At 41.9% G+C, this 18,586-nt stretch overlaps 1 protein-coding gene, 1 long non-coding RNA gene and 1 pseudogene across 2 annotated transcripts in view; 2 read left to right on the top strand and 1 right to left on the bottom strand.

Annotated features, from left to right (window-relative positions):
- LOC116473176 (arf-GAP with GTPase, ANK repeat and PH domain-containing protein 1-like) lies at positions 1-2,534 on the top strand (annotated as a pseudogene).
- Positions 2,535-2,872: 338 nt separating this feature from the next.
- LOC131384150 (uncharacterized) lies at positions 2,873-5,095 on the bottom strand. Its single transcript, XR_009214718.1, has 3 exons — positions 4,960-5,095; positions 4,116-4,396; positions 2,873-3,359 (listed from the first exon to the last, which is right to left on the bottom strand). It is a non-coding gene; the product is annotated as an uncharacterized LOC131384150 (long non-coding RNA).
- Positions 5,096-5,271: 176 nt separating this feature from the next.
- Positions 5,272-18,586, top strand: part of TDRD5 (tudor domain containing 5) — a 106,646-nt gene continuing 93,331 nt past the window's right edge. Inside the window, 5 exon segments of the mRNA XM_058443252.1 lie at positions 5,272-5,363; positions 5,945-6,190; positions 6,802-6,978; positions 7,102-7,209; positions 8,982-9,172. Coding sequence (XP_058299235.1) covers positions 5,959-6,190; positions 6,802-6,978; positions 7,102-7,209; positions 8,982-9,172 — 708 coding nt within the window. The 5' untranslated portion in view covers positions 5,272-5,363; positions 5,945-5,958.

The following is an 18,586-nucleotide window of genomic DNA, read 5'->3' as shown; positions in this document are numbered from 1 at the left end:
GGCGGCGGCGGCTGGGGGCGGGCGGCTCCGGGCGTGGCGCCTGCACCATGAACTACCAGCAGCAGCTGGCCAACTCGGCTGCCATCCCGGCCGAGATCCAGCACTTCGAGTTGGTCCACCCCAACCTCTACTCCATCTAGGAGCTGCTAGAGCACGTGAAGGAGCCGGTGCTGCAGAACCAGATCCGGGAGCACGTGAAGGAGCCGGTGCTGCAGAACCAGATCCGGGAGCACGTCATCGCCATCGAAGATGCCTTTGTGAACAGCTAGGAATGGACGCTGAGTCGATCTGTCCCGGAGCTCAAAGCGGTGGCAGGTTCAAGAAAGAGATTGTTGTTGATGGACAGAGCTATCTGCTGCTGATTAAATATGAAGGGGACCCCCCCGGAGGTGCAGTTTGCCATGTCGGTGGATGCAGTTATATTTGTTTTCAGCTTGGAGGATGAAATAAGTTTCCAGACTGTTTACTACAGCGGAATGGCCAACTATCAGAACATGAGCGCGATTCCTCTGGTTCTGGTGGGAACCCAGGATACCATAAGTTCCACTAACCCGAGGATCATTGATGATGCCAGGGTAAGGAAGCACTCCAACGACCTGAAGTGGTGCACGTACTATGAGACGTGTGCTATGTATGGGCTGAACGTGGAGAGGGACTTCCAGGAGGTTGCCCAGAAGATTGTTGCCACAAGGAAGAAGCAGCAGCTGTCCATAGGACCCTGCAAGTCACTACCCAGTTCTCCAAGCCATTCCGCCGTCTGTTCTGCACAGGTGTCCGCCATGCACATCAATTAGACAAGTAATGGAGGTAGGAGTTTAAGCAACTGTTCCTCCTCCGTTCCATCGACTCCCAGCACCAGCCAGAAGGAACTTCAGATGGATGTTCCTCCCACTGCCAACACGCCCACACCCGTTCACAAGCAGTCCAAGCGGGGTCCAACCTGTTCACCTCTCAGAAAGGGAGCGACCCAAAGAGAAGAAAGGCCTAGAGAGTCGTGCATACGGCATCGGGAGCAGCAAAGCCATGTCAATTATACAGGGCATGCTGTTGAAGCAGAGAGGTAAATCATTGAAGAGTGGAAAAAGAAATATGTCATCCTGTGTGACAATGGTGTGCTGACCTATCATCCAAGTTTACATGATTACATGCAGAATGTTCATGGTAAGGAGACTGACCTTCTGAGGACCACTGTGAAAGTCCCAGGGAAGAGGCTACCCCGAGCCACATCGGCCTGCATGCCCATCTCCAGGCCTAAAACCAATGGCCTATCCAAGCACATGAGGAGTTTACACATCTCACCCAATTCAGGGAATGTCACTAGTGCATCTGGGTCTCAGATGGCAAGTGGCATCAGCCTGGTCTCCTTCAAAAGCCAACCAGATGGCATGCACCAGTGCTCCTACTCAGTCTCCAGAGCCAACCAGTGAAGTGAGGCTACAGTCATTGCAAATTCGGCCATTAGCAGTGACACGGGGTGGGTGACTCCGTATGCTCCAGTCCCAGTAACTCCAGCACCACCAGCCCACCTCCCCTCACACCAACAGAAAGAAGCACCGTAGGCAGAAAACCACCAGCAACTTCAAAGCCGATGGCCTGTCTGGCACTGCTGAAGAACAAGAAAACTTTGAGTTTATCATTGTGTCCCTCACTGGCCAAACGTGGCACTTTGAAGCCACGACGAATGAGGAGCGGGACACCTGGGTCCAAGCCATGGAGAGCCAGATTCTGGCCAGCCTGCAGTCGTGCAAGAGCAGTAAGAACAAGTCCCAGCTGATGAACCAGAGTGAGGCCATGGCGCTGCAGTCAATCTGACACACGCACGGGAACTCCCACTGTGTGGACTGCGAGACCCAGAATCCTAACTGGGCCAGTTTGAACTTGGGAGCGCTCATGTGCCTCTAGTGCTTAGGGATCCACTGGAATCTTGGCACTCACCTTTCCCTGAGTCTGATCTCTGGACCAGGATGACTGGCCAGTTGAGCTTATCAAGATGATGTCACCCATTGGGAACGAGCTACTCAACAGCGTCTGGGAAGAGAGCAGCCAGGGGCGGACGAAACCCTTAGTAGACTCCACAAGGGAAGAGAAGGAACGATGGATCCATGCCAAGTACGAGCAGAAGCTCTTCCTGGCCCCGCTACCCTGCATGGATCTGTCCCTGGGCCAGCACCTGCTCCGGGCCACCGCAGACGAGGACCTGCGGACGGCCATCCTGCTGCTGGTGCATGGCTCCCGGGACGAGGCGAAAGAAACCTTCTGGGAGGGAGACTGAGATGGCTGCCCTGCACTGCATCTGGCCTGCCACAAGGGAAATGCAGCTCCTGATCTGGTACGGGGTGGACGTCACGGCCTGAGATACCCATGGGAACACAGTGCTGGCCTACACCTGGCAGGCCTCCAGGCAGGAATGCATCAATGTGCTGCTGGAGTATGGCTGCCCCGATGAGCGCTGAGTGCTCATGGCCATCCCTAACTTGTCCAGGAGAAACAATAACCGGAACAACAGCAGCAGGAGGGTGCCCACCATCATCTGAGGAACAGCCGTGCCTGCCTGCCTGCCCGCCAGCCACACCTGGGACACGGCAGCCTCGCAGCATACTCACTTGGAAGTCGCAGCACGTGAGTCCCGTCGCATCCCCTCACTCTTCCTGGTGGTCACCTCCCTCCCACCCACCCACTCTCACCCCACACAAAATGACAAAACCTGGACATCCTCAACGGGTGAAGAGGCAGCTGGGAGACTGCAGAAGCAGCTCCTTTGCACAAACTCCCCTAAACCACAAGCAGGAGAGAGTGACAGGCCTCGGCTCTTTGATGATAGCACACGGCGCAGGCCCCTTGTCCTGGTGGCACAAGGGACAGGGATGTGAGGGGGACAGGCAACTTTCCTTAACTGGCAGTTAAGCACATCAGTACTACCAAGCAGAACACTTGGATCCCATCTCTTCTCTGAGGAGCTTGACGGCATACATCAGAAGCAAGGACAGAGTTTGTCAGGTTTGAAGCCCTTATAATGGTATGTGTCGAATCAGTTGTAGCTAATCTGTCCAGGGAGAATACTGGCTTCATTACACTTGTATAGTTGAGTTCTTCCAGCATTACTGCTGTTTAATAGAAGATGATTAGTCATCACCAAGAAGAAAGCGTATTAGCCAAAGAGGTAGTTATGCGGCATGCTCCGGTGATCGCCACGATGTGATCGCAATATTCGCAGAAGCATCATATTATCCCAGATACGGTTTTTCAAGCCCTTGGAGCCCTCCTTTCTAAATTCACTGTCATAATTTAGTATCTGTTTAAATTTTCAGTCCCAAGAGAGGAAATCAGTTGCTGAGTAACTTTCTTTTGACTGCGGTCTCCTTGGTGCAAAAACAAAATGGGAAAAATAAATAAGAATAACTCAGAAATTCAAAAGGAAATCACAAATTCAGCTAATAATAGCATTTTGAGTATATTTTGTAAACTAAATAAACACACAAAAGGCTATTTTTTCCAACCATAAGAGACATTTTCTGTCCTTTTGCCAAGGTGGATGTGTTAGTCTCAGGCCCTCCTGGGCCACACTGCCCAACTCACACGGGCTTCTGCATTATGTATTTAGATAAGATATGTGAAAATATATTTGAATAAAAGAAGTTCATAAATATGCATTGATTTTTGTACAGACAAATGACACCTCTCTTAATTTATAAATTGAACTGGATGTGAACTAATAATGTGCAACTAGTGAGATAAGAGGGTTACAAATCATTGTACATGGAAAATATTCCCAGCAGTAACCACTTCCATTAATATGATCTACAGCTTTTAAAAAGGAGCATCTCAGAATAAGATGGTGGTACAATTTGCTTATTAAAACTGAGGAAAAAAAAGACACACTGGAATACATTAGAAAGGGAAAAGAAGGAATGTGATTTCTCCTGATCAAAAGCATGATTTGGATCAGATACAGCTTTTGCTAACCAAGACCAAGGGGCTCTGGCAAGACGGGGTGGTTTTCCGAATGCCAGACCGAGGTGCCTTACAAAGGCAGTTGCCGATGGTTCTGTGGCACAGACTGGCTCCTGAGAACCCAGACGACCTTGACCCGGCACCCCCGCCCTCCATGCTAGTACCTCCTCTGATTTCCATCGCCACAGTATCCGGCCGCTTGAGACATCAGCTGCCTTCAGTGGTGGCAGTCAAACGTAGTCAGCCAAACCATGGCATCCCTTAGGTTAAAAGAAAACGGGGCAGCTTTGCCCAGAGCCCGTTGGCACTGTGGGGGGGAGGGGGTTGGGGGAGACAGAAGGGTTGTCACGATGGAAGACGAGGACACTAGTCTCATGTAGCACAGAAACACGAAGTCACACTAGCTGGCAGCCTCCGGGATGTTCCTTGCTGTTGTATATTAAACCTTACATTTTATAAGAAAAAAAAAAGAAGGAAGATAAGGTTGTTGTGTGTGCTCAAGCCTCTTTGTTGATTCAAATTCTTTGGTTATTTTGGTTTGTCTTGTTTAATTAGACTGTACATTTTAAGGTACAAGTCTTTATATTATACAATGCCTCCCTATTCTATATCTCTTAAACTACTGTTTTCTGGTTTTCAAGGACTTTATAAATCTGGCTCATTATACCAAACCAACTATACATCCAAATAAATCTCTAGTGGCACCTAGAATGTTGTCCACTCATTTAAAAAGGTCTCCTAGCCCCACCCATTCCTTCATCAGGGAGCCAGAGTTGCATTTAGCTCTGCAGGGATTCTCAGCCAAGAATCAGAATTGTCTGTGATTTTCCTCAAATAAACCCAGACCTATTGAATGAGAATCTCTGCTTATCAGACCTGTGCACCCTTTTCTCCTCTTAAATAGCCCCACAGGTGATTCTGAGGCCCACGCGGCCCGCTTCCCTCCCTGCCTCAGGCCGGGCCCCAGCTCTTGAGGTGGTTGGATTGGTCCAAGTGCCGCAGCCCCACCTGGCGCCTTCGCACCGCGTCGGAGGACGTCGGCGCCTGGGATCCTGGAAGGCGGCCTCTGCAGCCGGGCCCAGCGGCTCCTGAGACTGGGGCGGACCTCACACCTGACCCCGGAGCGGCTAATCCTGCCCAACCGTCCCACCCGCCACGTGTCCTCGGGGCTGGAACGCGGCGCCCCGGGAGAGGCCTGCTGGTCAGGGGGCGCTGGTGCGCAGGCGCGCGGGGCCGCCGGCGCAGCTACAGTCCTGCGCCGCTTCGGAGAGGGCCCCCTAATCCCTACTCTGCCCGTAACGGCAGTGCTGGCGTCAGGGCGCGGTGGAGGCAAGACGGGTGACTGGCAGCAGGGCAGTGCCGGGCGAGAAGGGCCCCTCACCTGGCGCCTCCCGCCTTCCTTTCCACCTCAGGTTGCAGAGAGCCGCCAGGGCAGGTGGAAGGGCCACGCCCGGCTCCCGCGAGGGTCACCGGGAGACATTGGGGGTGGGGCAGGGACCCCAACCCTAGACCAGATAGGGGGCGGGCGAAGATTGGTGGTACCTTCAGGTAAGAGGAAGCGGGGAGCGCCCCCTCGGCTTGGGGTGCCAGAGGTGTGCAGAGGGAGAGCCTTTCCATGGGGCCCTCGCCCTGCAGGGCGGAGGCGGCATTGCGTTGGCCTCAGTTCCTAGTCCTGGTTCCCGAGGAGCCCCTGAAGGCTTCGGATGGGAAGTTTGCGTTGGAGTCGACCACCCGACAGGAACCCCAGTTAACGCCACCCCATGGCCAGGGGCAGAGTTCTTGACACCTGTAGCTTAATCAACGCAGGTGGAGATTCATGGCTTGAATCGCCCGGCCACGCGCAAGCCGCAGGGCACCCTCATACTACTGCTTGTGCCTTATTACCCTTAAAACTGGCGTCTTAGTTATTTGTATCCCACTATTGTTTTTTTTTTTTTAATCTTTTTTCGTGGGTTTGCCCTCTTTTCCTCATGAGCTGCGTTTCTGTCTTCAGTCCTGTAGGGCACAATGTCTGAACAAGAGCGTATACAGGAATGTCTGCGGAAGGAAATAAGGTCACTTCTCATTTCCACCAAAGATGGTTTGAGCCCACAGGAGTTGGAGAAGGAGTACCTTTTGATGGTTGGCAACCGTCTACCACTGCGAATCCTTGGGTATCGGTCTACTATGGAGCTGGTATTGGACATGCCTGATGTTGTTAGTGTCTGCCCCGGTGCAGGTGGTACTGTAATACTGAAAGGTAGGCTTAAGATTTTTGAAGGTCTATAAACCTTGTAATAAAAACAATTGCTTAGCAAATAATTATTCTAGTTCTGCAGTTACTATGCATCCCAGCCAGTGGATTTTAATTTGGTGGGGGAGGGAGACTCATAGGTGCTTTTGAGGTTGTGGGCAAAATTAGAACCTCTGCAAAATTAACAAATCGTTCCCCCAGACAATCGTGCACTCACAAAAACTACATTTTTACATATGATTTCAGGTTATTGCACCTTAAGTCGGGAGAAACAAAAAAAAGAACTTCTTAATTATAAAAACATGTTTTAAGTTTGGTGAAGCACAAGAAAAAAACTATTGTAGGGAAGTTTGCAGTTCATCCCAAGAGTTTCAAATCTATCAGGGGTCAATTAGTTGTAATGATAATACATTGAGTTATCTTTTCTTCAGCTGGCAGAAGAGCTAGCAAGCTGTTGCCCAAAATGCAAGAAATTGAGGAACCAAGAGTTACTGTTTATCGTGCTGCCTGGATAAACAGCTCCTTGGAGAGTTAAAAACTGTATAAACACAGATACTAAGTATAAAGAAGAGAGTAAGTTTTCCTCCTAAATATGATTTCTTTTTTTCACGTCTCAGCCATTCCAGATGAATCTACCAAAGGAATAGCAAGCTTAGTTGCAAAACAGAGGAGCAGCCATAAGGTTCGAAACTCCATGCATAAGGGAAGACCTAGTATTTATTCTGGACCAAGATCTTATCAGCGAGTACCTTACCGAGGAAGGGTTGCCCCTGTTCTTCCAGCTGTTGTGAAGAGTGAGTTGAAGGACCTGTTGGCGTTATCTCCTGTTCTCCTTTCTGATTTTGAAAAGGCATTTGCCAAAAGATTTGGACGATCATTCCAATACATGCAATATGGATTTCTCTCTATGTTTGAAGTGCTTAATGCGGCTTCAGATGTCATTTCTGTAGAGCAGACCAGAGCAGGTTCTTTGTTGATGCTAAAGAAGAGTGTAAGAGAGGAAAAGCCGAGAGGATGTCCAGCAGGTACGCATGTGAGCAAATGTTGGAGCAGTCCTGGCACATAGAGGGGTGTGTAATCGCTTAGGTCCATGAGTTTGTTAGAGTTGAAGCCTGGCTCTACTACTTGCTAGCTGAGTGGTCTCGGGCGAACTATTCAATCTACTTAAGCCATAGTTTCCTCATCTTTAAAATAGAAATAACAGTATTTGCCTCCTGGGGTTGTGTTGAGAACCTTACATGAGGTGAGTTCTGTAAAGTCTCTGACATTTAGTAAGCTGATAATAAGTGGTAGCTATTATTATTTTAAAAACTACAAGATCAGCTCTCTCTAGAACACTGTAAATGAACTTTACATGAATGTGTTCATATAAATAAGCTATACGGAAAATGAAAAGTTAAAATACTTAAATTCTTAGCCTTAACCCTTCTAATCTTTGCTATCACTGGGGCTTATCCTAGGAGACACTTTGGTAACTTTTGTGCTGTAATAATAACCACCTTATCTGTATAGCATTTTACCTTGCATTCTCATTACCATACTAGGTAGGGTAAGTAACTGTGTCTTATAGATAAGGAGATCAAAGCTAAGGAAAATTAAATGGCTTTTCCAAAGTCACACGGCTGGAAAAGTAGTACAGCTAGAGTTAGATACCCAACTGTTATTGCTGCCCATCCAGTGAGTTTCTGCCCAAATGCTGTGTCTGTTAAAGGCTCAAGAGACCGATGTGACCATCTGGATAGTATCTCCCTTGACAATGTGCAGTTTATACACTGAGCATAGGCGGAGCCTACTTGGGAGAATTCTATGCTTATTTCAGTGATTTTCTTTTTCTCCAAGGTCTGCATTTAGATTAACGTGGTTGAACCATGAGGATGTGTCACAAGTTTATAAACCAATATTTACACTGGTGGGTGATGTAGTTTGAGGATATGAGGATATACTTGGATAGGGAAGGCTCTGGAGGCCACTAAGTGTTTCAAGTCTAGCCCTCAACTTTATCAGTATTCTTGAAGTCCTAAAACTTGGGAAGACTGACTCATACTATTAAACTTGCAAGAGATTGAGTTGTAGAAAGCACTTTACCAATTTATTGAATAGTGGGGGGTGAATATTCCTTTCCAGTGATTTTGTTCATGTTCTCCATCCATGGTTCCTACTTCTATCATCAGGATATCTTGAAGTCAACTGGTGGTTTGTTTTTTTTTTTGTTTTTGTTTGTTTGGTTTTTTTTGTTTTTTTTTTTTTTGGTGAACTTGACCTTAGGGTAAAGAAAGAGCTAGGCTGTGGTGAAGTCTGGTGTTGTATCTTTCATGTCATACAACAGAATACACCTCTCCAGTGGTATTCCCTCTCCCTACAAATCTTGAAGAATTTATATTTTATTCTGTAGCTTTTCATCCTCCCAGAACTGTGGTACTACTAGTGGTTATCCAGTTTGAAAAGCATAGTGCTAAGCAGGCTCCTTGGAGACTTTTTTGTCTCCTAAATGGGATACAGCTTTTTACATATTGAATCCTACCTCTCTGCAATTATATTCAGGTGACCTTAAGTGGACTTTTAGATAGCTCCAACCTTTTTGGTAACACTTATGGTCTCTGTCTTCCGCTATGGATGACTAATAACTTACACTATATGTAAGTTTTGGCTTGATATAAAAATGTAAGCTTTCTTTTCTTAATTTTTACTTCTAAGTTGAAGGCAGTTAGCTCACAGTAGCCTCTATATGTAGCCACCAGAAAATGAAATAGAAGTTGCTAGTGACAATTTTTCTCTCTTCTTCCATTACTCACAAAAGGTAAAATTTTTACCCAGCCATTTCGAATGAAACAAGGGTCATACTCCACAGGCTTTCCGGTAGCAAAGGCATGCTTTTCACAACCCACTTCAAACATGGAACCACCGAAGCAAATGATGAGCATGGGAAAGACTTCCAAGTTAAATGTAGTGGAGACTTCAAGGCTGAATCACACTGAAAAATTAAACCAGGTGAGAGATAAGAATTTGGAGATATAATGGAAAAGTTGACCTTTTAAAAGCTGAAGTCATTCGCTTATTTCAAATTTGACTAAGCATTTCCTATGGTTCTGTAGATCAGTAAGAAGTGAGAAGTGGAGTGAAAGAAGAGTACAATTTTATCAACTCCACAGTTTCCACTATTTTCTGCAAATGACTCCCAACTCCCAAATCTGTATCTCTAGTTCCAGTTCCTCACCAAAGTTACAGAAGCATATTTGCAATTTACCTCACGAATATCTTCTGAATGGCTGTCCCTGAGCATAATAATACTGGTATTTTTCTGTGACTGTAATGCTGAAGGACTTTGAATAAAAACTATTAGAATATAACCAATAAATGCCTGACTAAATCATCATGTTAACAACTTAAGTTAGAGCTCAGAACGAGCACGTGGAAATTAAGTTCAAAACATGAAAATGCCTGATTTCTACTAAAATTAGCTTTAGTAACAATTTACATGTAAAATTTACTCATTTTAAGTGTACAGTTTGAGTTTTGATTAATATATGATTATATAATCACCATCAAAATAAAAAATAACATTTCCATCATCCCCAAAAAAGCTCCTTCATGCCACTTTGTAGTTTCTTTCCCCAACTGCAGCCACAGACAACCACCGCTTTCTATGATTTTGGCTTTCCAGGAATTTCATATAAATGGAATCAAACAATATCTAATCTTTTGTGTTTGGTTTCTTTAACTTAGTAGAATACTTCTGAGGTTCATCCAAGATGTATATATCAGTAATTTGTTCCTTTTTCTTGTTTAGTATTAGTCCATTTTACAGATACACCTAAATTTGTTATCCCTTCCCCATTAGATGACATTTGGGTTATTTCCTCTTTGGTTCTTTGCTTATAAAGCCACTGTCAATATTTGCATACATCTTGTATGGCCATAGTTCATTTCTCTTGTGTAAATACCTAGGGGTTGGATTACTGCATCATATAGTAAGTGTATGTTGATAAGAAATTACCACTGTTTTCCAAAGTGGCTGTGTGACTTTCCTTTCCCATGAGATATGTATGAGAGTTGTAGTTGTTACACATCTTTGTTAACATTTGGGATTGTCAGTTTTAAAAATATTAGCCATTTGAGTGGGTGTGTAGTGCTATCTCATGGTTTTAAGTTGGATCATAATAATCTAATGATAATGTTGAGCATCTTTTCAAATGCGTGTTTGCCATTTGTATATCCTTTTTGAAGTGTCTATTCAAATATTTTGCCCATTTTATAAAACTGTGTTGTCGTTGTATTGAATTGGAAAAATTTACATATTCTAGATGTAAGTCCTTATCAGAGGCGTGTTTTGTAAATATTTTCTCCTGGACTATGTTTGCTTCTTCATTTCCTTAATCCTGTCTGTTGTGGAAAAGTCTTTAATTTTGATACAGTCTAATTTATTCATATTTTTCTTTCTTTTCTTTCTTTTCTTTTTTTTTTGGATGGGGTGTCTTGCTTTGTCACCTAGGCTGGAGTGCAATGGTGCGATCTCGGCTCACTGCAACTTCCGCCTCTCGGGCTCAAGTGATTCTCCTGCCTCAGCCTCCTGAGTAGCTGGGATTACAGGCATCCGCCACCACACCTGGCTAATTTTTGTATTTTTATTAGAGACAGGGTTTCACCATGTTGGTCAGGCTGGTCTCGAACTCCTGACCTCAGGATCCGCCTGCCTTGGCTTCCCAAAGTGCTGGGATTACAGATGTGCGTCACCACGCCTGGCCCATATTTTTCTTTTATTCTTGCCTATCTAATGGATTTTAATCGAAGTTACAAAACTTTTCTCCTACGTTTTTCTTGAAGTTTTGTTTTCAGTTCTTATATTTAGGTATATTATCCATTTCAAGCCAGATTTGCCTAAGGTACCAGGCATGGATCAAAGTTTTCTGCATATAGACAGTTACTCCTTATTATTTTGGCACCTCTATCGAATCTGTTGACCTGACACATGTGTAGTTGTATTTTGAGACTCTGTTCAGTTCCAATTATCTACATTTCTGTTTTTGCCAATACTGTACTATCTTTATTACTGTAGCTTTATCTTAGTCATATATAGTCATGTGTCAATGACAGCGATATGATCTGAGAAGTGTGTTGTTAGGTGATTTTATCATTGTATGATCATCATAGAATGCAGTTACACAAACCTAGATGGTATATAGCCTACTAAACACCTAGGCTATATGGTATAGCCTATTGCTCATAGGCTACAAACCATTATAGCATGTTATTGCACTGAATGCTGTAGGCAGTTGTAACACAATGGGGTATTTGTGTATCTAAACATAGAAAAGATACAGAAAAAATACAGTATTATAATCTTGTGGGACCACCATCATACAGGTGGTCTATTGTGGACCATAAGTCATAATGTAGCCCATGACTGTAGTTAAGTCTTGCAACTTTGTTATTTTTCAAAAGTGCTTTGGATATTCTAGGTTTGCATTTGCAGATACATTTAATTTGATACAAATCAACTTGTCAGTTTCTGCCAGAAATAAATAAGATTGTGATCTTTATTAGAATCACATTGGATCTCTAGATAAGTTTGGGGGGAAAATGACATCTTAACAATATCAAGTCTGCTGCTTCAAAAGCATGGTATATCTTCATTTATTTAGATATTTACATTCTCTCAGCGATGTTTTATAGTTTTCAGTGCATAAAGCTTGCATATATTTTGTTAAACTTATCCTTTACACCTTCCATATTTTTTAGCTATTATAAATGGTATTTAAAATTTCTAATCATTGCTAATAGAAAATCAATTGGTTTTTTTTTTTTTTTTTTTTTGGGTATGTTGACCTTGTATCCTGTGACCTTGAGTCATGGTACTTGATAAACTCAGTTCTGTAATTCAAATCATTCTAGCACCTATTTTGTAGAGTTTGGATTTTCTGCATAGACCATCATGCCATCTGAGAGTAAAGACAGTTTTACTTCCTCCTTTTCAATCTATCTGCCTTTCTTCCAACCCTTACCACACAGTGTAGGCTTTCTAGTATTATATAATATTATATAAATGTGAGAGTGGAAAATCTTGACTTGTTCCTAACTATATGGGGAAAATATTCAGTCTTTCATAATTATGATATTAACTGTAGCTTTTTAGATGCCTTTTATCAGGTTGAGGAAATTCCCTCCTATTCCTAGTTTCTCAGAATTTTTTTCATGAATGTATGTTGAATTTTGTCATATTCTTTCTCCACACATTGAAATTATTATAGGACTTTTCTTTTTTAAAAATTACTTTTCTTGGTTTTATATTCAGCCAACCTTGTATTTCTGGATGAATCCCTCTTGGTCATCATATAGTATCCTTTTTATATGTTGCTACCTTCAATTTGCTAATATTTTAAGGGTTTTGCATTTATGTTCATAAGATATATTCTGTAGTTTTCTTGTAATGCTTTTATCTGGTTTTGGAATCATTTTAATACAGGCCTCATGTGAAATGAGTTGGGAAGTTTTTTCCATCTCTTTATTCTGAAAGAGTTTGTTTAGCATTGGTATTTGTTTTTCTTAAATATTTCATAGAATTTGTCACTGAACCAAATTGGGCCTGGAGCTTTCTTTGCAGAAAGGTTTTAAACAACAGATGCAGTTGCTTTAACAGATATAGGGCTATTTTGGACTTTATGCTTTCTTTTTTTTTTTTTTTTTGTCAAATGAGCCTTGGTACCTTGTCTTTCAAGGTGCTGTCCATTTCATCTAGGTTGTCAAATTTATTGAAATAAAGTTGTTCATAATGTTCTCTCAATAACATTTTAAGGTCTTTAGGGTCTGTGATGGTTGCTCTTTCTCTCTCACACACATATCAGTCTCGCTAAAGATTTATTCACTTGTACACAGTCATGCACCACATAATGACACTTGTGTCAACAAGACTGCATGTGCAACAGTAGTTCTACAAAATTATAATAGAACTGGAAAATTCCTGCCACCTGGTGGTGATTAGCTGTTGTAACAACATAGTGCAATGCAACACATATTTGTGGTGACAGTCATGTATATAGCACAGTTATGTACAATACATAATAGTTGATAATGACAATGAACAACCATGTTACGTGTTTGTGTTTTTACTGTACTTTGTATCATTATTTTAGAGTGCACTCCTTACTAAAAAAATTAATTGTAAAACAGCTTCAGGCATTTCCTTCAGGAAGTATTCCAGAAGGAAGGCATTGTTATCATAGGTGATGACAACTCCATGCATATTATTGTCCCTGAACACCTTACCACATGACAAGATAAATTTAGTGTAGCCTAAGTGTATGATGTTTATTAAGTCTACAGTAGTGTACAATAATGTCCTAGGCCTACACATTCACCACCCACTCACCCAGAGCAACGTACAACCCTGCAAGCTCCATTTATGGTAAGTGCTTTATACAGGTGTGCCATTTTATCTTTTATACTGTATTTTTACTGTACCTCTTCTGTGTTTAGATACACAAATACTACTGTGTTACAGTTGCCTATAGTATTCAGTACAGTAACATGCTCTACAGGTTTGTAGCCTAGAAGCAATAAGCTATACCATATATCCTAGGTGTGTAGTAAGGTTATACCATCTAGGTCTGTGTTACGTACATTCTATGTTTGTACAACAATGAAATCGCCTAATAATGCATTTCTCAGAATGTATCCCCATTGTTAAAAGATGCATGGCTGTATTTTTCAGAGAACAAGTTTTTAGTTTTGATAATTTTTTTTATTTTTCCACTTTTTATTTCATTTATTTCTGTTCTAATTGTTTTGTAACTTCTGTTTACTTTGGGTTAATTTCCTCTTTGCTCTTAAGGTTTGGCCATTGATTTTGGTCCCTTTTTAATGTAAACATTTAAGGTTATAAATTTCTCCTAAGTATTGCTATAGCTACATCTCCCAAACTTTGATATGAAATTCAAATTTGATAGGAAAATCATTTTCAGGTCAAAATTTACTAATCTCCCTTTTGGCTTTTTTCTTTGTATCATGAATTATTTAGAAGTGTGTTGTTTAATATCCAAATATTTGGGGATTTTTTTCAGAGATGTTTATGTTTGAATTTGATTGTGGTCCAACAACAGAGATTTCATTCCTTATATATTTATTGAGACTTATGTGGCTCAGAATATGTTTATCTGGGTAAATGTTTTATAATTCACTTCAAAAGAATATATATTTTGCTATATTTGGGTATAATATTCTATAAATGTCAAGTCAGTTATGTCATTGATTTCTTCTTAACTGTTTTCTAACGAACTACTGAGGGAGGAGTATTGAAATTTTCAAACATAATTATAGATTTGTCTATTTTACCTTTTAGTTCAGTTGGTTTATGCTTTGGCTATTTCGTTTTTCAGGTTTTTGTTTGTTTGTTTTATTATTTTCCACAGGTGGTTGGGGTACAGGTGGTATTTGGTTACATGAGTAAATTCTTTAGTGGTAATTTGTGATATTTTGGTGCCCCCATCACCCAAGCAGTATACACTGCACCCTATTTGTAGTCTTTTATCCCTCGCCCCCTTCCTACCCTTCCCCTCATGTCCCCAAAATCTTTGTATCATTCTTATGCCTAGGCGTCCTCATAGCTTAGTTCCCACATATCAGTGAAAACATGATGTTTAGTTTTCCATTCCTGAGTTACTTCACTCAGAATAATAGTCTCCAGTCTCATCAAGGTCACAGCAAATGCCATTGATTCATTCCTTTTTTATGTCTGAGTAGTATTCCATTGTATATATATACCATAGTTTATTTATTCACTTGTTGATTGATGGGCATTTGGGTTGGTTCCATGATTTTGCAATTGCAATTTTTGCTGCTATAAACATGCATCTGCAAGTATCTTTTTCGTATAATGATATCTTTTCCTCTGGGTAGATACCCAGTAATGGGATTGCTGGATCAACTGGTAGTTCTACTTTCAGTTCCTTTTGAGACGGAGTCTCGCTCTGTCGCCGAGGCTGGAGTGCAGTGGCACAATCTTGGCTCACTGCAACCTCCACCTCCTGGGTTCAAGCAGTTCTCCTGCCTCAGCCTCCCGAGTAGCTGGGACTACAGGCACACGCTGTCACGCCCAGGTAATTTTTTGTATTTTAGTAGATATGGGGTTTCACCATGTTGTCCAGGCTGGTTGTGAACTCCTGATCTCAGGCAGTCCACCCGCCTCGGCCTCCCAAAGTGCTGGGATTACAGGCATAAGCCACCGCACCCGGCCTACTTTTAGTTCTTTAAGGAATCTCCACAGTGTTTTCCATAGCCACTATACTAGTTTACATTCCCACCAGCAGCATAGAAGTGTTCCCTGTTAACTGCATCCATGCCAACATCTGTTTTTTGATTTTTTGATGATGGCCATTCTTGCAGGAGTAAGGTAGTATCTCATTGTGGTTTTGATTTGCATTTCCCTGATCATTAGTGATGTGGAGCATTTCTTCATATGTTTGTTGGCCATTTGTATATCTTCTTTTGAGAATTGTCTATTCATGTCCTTAGCCCAGTTCTTGATGGGATTGCTTGTTTTTTTTTTCTTACTGATGGGTTTTTGGTCATGAAATCCTTGCCTAAGCCAATGTCTAGAAGGGTTTTTCCAATGTTATCTTCTAGAATTTTTATAGTTTCAGGTCTTAGGTTTAAGTCCTTAATCCATCTTGAGTTGATTTTTGTGTAAGGTGAGAGATGAGGATCCAGTTTCATTCTCCTACATGTGGCTAGCCAATTATCCCAGCACCATTTGTTTAAAAGGGTGTCCTTTCCCCACTTTATATTTTTGTTTGATTTGTCAAAGATCAGTGGGCTGTAAGTATTTGGGTTTATTTCTGGGTTCTCTATTCTGTTCCATTGGTTTATGTGCTTATTTTTTTTTTTTGAATGTGCTATAAAATTTATTTACCTGATTCCTAAATAATACATTATTCTTAATAGTAATCCTTTTTTTTTAAAATTATACTTTAGGTTTTAGGGTACATGTGCACAATGTGCAGGTTTGTTACATATGTATCCATGTGCCATGTTGTTTTGCTGCACCCATTAACTCATCATTTAGCATTAGGTGTATCTCCTAATGCTGTCCCTCCACCCTCCCCCAACCCCACAACAGTCCCCGGAGTGTGATGTTCCCCTTCTTGTGTCCATGAGTTCTCATTGTTCAATTCCCACCTATGAGTGAGAACATGCGGTGTTTGGTTTTTTATCCTTGCGATAGTTTACTGAGAATGATGTTTTCCAGTTTCATCCAGTCCCTACAAAGGACATGAACTCATCATTTTTTATGGCTGCGTAGTATTCCATGGTGTACATGTGCCACATTTTCTTAATCCAGTCTGTCGTTTTTGGACATTTGGGTTGGTTCCAACTCTTTGCTATTGTGAATAGTGCCGCAGTAAACATACGTGTGCATGTGTCTTTATAGCAGCATGATTTATAATCCTTTGGGTATATACCCAGTAATAGGATGGCTAGGTCAAATGGTATTTCTAGTTCTAGATCCCTGAGGAATCGCCACACTGACTTCCACAATGGTTGAACTAGTTTACAGTCCCACCAACAGTGTAAAAGTGTTCCTATTTCTCCACATCCTCTCCAGCACCTGTTGTTTCCTGACTTTTTAATGATGGCCATTCTAACTGGTGTGAGATGGTATCTCACTGTGGTTTTGATTTGCATTTCTCTGATGGCCAGTGATGATGAGCATTTTTTCATGTGTTTTTTGGCTGCATAAATGTCTTCTTTTGAGAAGTGTCTGTTCATATCCTTCGCCCACTTTTTGATGGGGTTGTTTTTTCCTTGTAAATTTGTTTGAGTTCATGGTAGATTCTGGATATTAGCCCTTTGTCAGATGAGTAGGTTGCAAAAATTTTCTCCCATTCTGTAGATTGCCTGTTCACTCTGATGGTAGTTTCTTTTGCTGTGCAGAAGCTCTTTAGTTTAATTAGATCCCATTTGTCAATTTTGGCTTTTGTTGCCATTGCTTTTGGTGTTTTAGACATGAAGTCCTTGCCCATGCCTATGTCCTGAATGGTATTGCCTAGGTTTTCTTCTAGGGTTTTAATGGTTTTAGGTCTAACATTTAAGTCTTTAATCCATCTTGAATTAATTTTTGTATAAGATGTAAGGAAGGGATCCAGTTTCAGCTTTCTACATATGGCTAGCCAGTTTTCCCAGCACCATTTATTAAATAGGGAATCCTTTCCCCATTTCTTGTTTTTGTCAGGTTTGTCAAAGATCAGATAGTTGTAGATATGCAGCCTTATTTCTGAGGGCTCTGTTCTGTTCCATTGAGCTATGTCTCTGTTGTGGTATCAGTACCATGCTGTTTTGGTTACTGTAGCCTTGTAGTATAGTTTGAAGTAAGGTAGCGTGATGCCTCCAGCTTTATTCTTTTGGCTTAGGATTGACTTGGCGATGCGGGCTCTTTTTTGGTTCCATATGAACTTTAAAGTAGTTTTTTCCAGTTCTATGAAGAAAGTCATTGGTAGCTTGATGGGGATGGCATTGATTCTTCCAACCCATGAGCATGGAATGTTCTTCTATTTGTTTGTATCCTCTTTTATTTCATTGAGCAGTGATTTGTAGTTCTCCTTGAAGAGGTCCTTCACATCCCTTGTAAGTTGGATTCCTAGGTATTTTATTCTCTTTGAAGCAATTGTGAATGGGAGTTCACTCATGATTTGGCTCTCTGTTTATCTGTGATTGGTCTACAAGAATGCTTGTGATTTTTGTACATTGATTTTGTATCCTGAGACTTTGCTGAAGTTGCTTATCAGCTTAAGGAGATTTTGGGCTGAGACAATGGGGTTTTCTAGATATACAGTCATGTCATCTGCAAACAGGGACAATTTGACTTCCTCTTTTCCTAACTGAATACCCTTTATTTCCTTCTGCTGCCTGATTGCCCTGGCCAGAACTTCCAGAACTATGTTGAATAGGAGTGGTGAGAGAGGGCATCCCTGTCTTGTGCCAGTTTTCAAAGGGAATGCTTCCAGTTTTTGCCCATTCAGTATGATATTGGCTGTGGGTTTGTCATAGATAGCTCTTATTATTTTGAGATACATCCCATCAATACCTAATTTATTGAGAGTTTTTAGCATGAAGGGTTGTTGAATTTTGTCAAAGGCCTTTTCTGCATCTATTGAGATAATCATGTGGTTTTTGTCTTTGGTTCTGTTTATATGCTGGATTACATTTATTGATTTGCATATGTTGAACCAGCCTTGCATCCCAGGGATGAAGCCCACTTGATCATGGTGGATAAGCTTTTTGATGTGCTGCTGGATTTGGTTTGCCAGTATTTTATTGAGGATTTTTGCATCAATGTTCATCAAGGATATTGGTCTGAAATTCTCTTTTTTGGTTATGTCTCTGCCTGGCTTTGGTATCAGGATGATGCTGGCC

Source organism: Hylobates moloch, unplaced genomic scaffold, assembly GCF_009828535.3.
Source record: "Hylobates moloch isolate HMO894 unplaced genomic scaffold, HMol_V3 SCAFFOLD_8, whole genome shotgun sequence".
NCBI classification, from domain to species: Eukaryota; Metazoa; Chordata; class Mammalia; order Primates; family Hylobatidae; genus Hylobates; species Hylobates moloch.
This window is presented reverse-complemented; position numbering and strand designations above follow the sequence as displayed.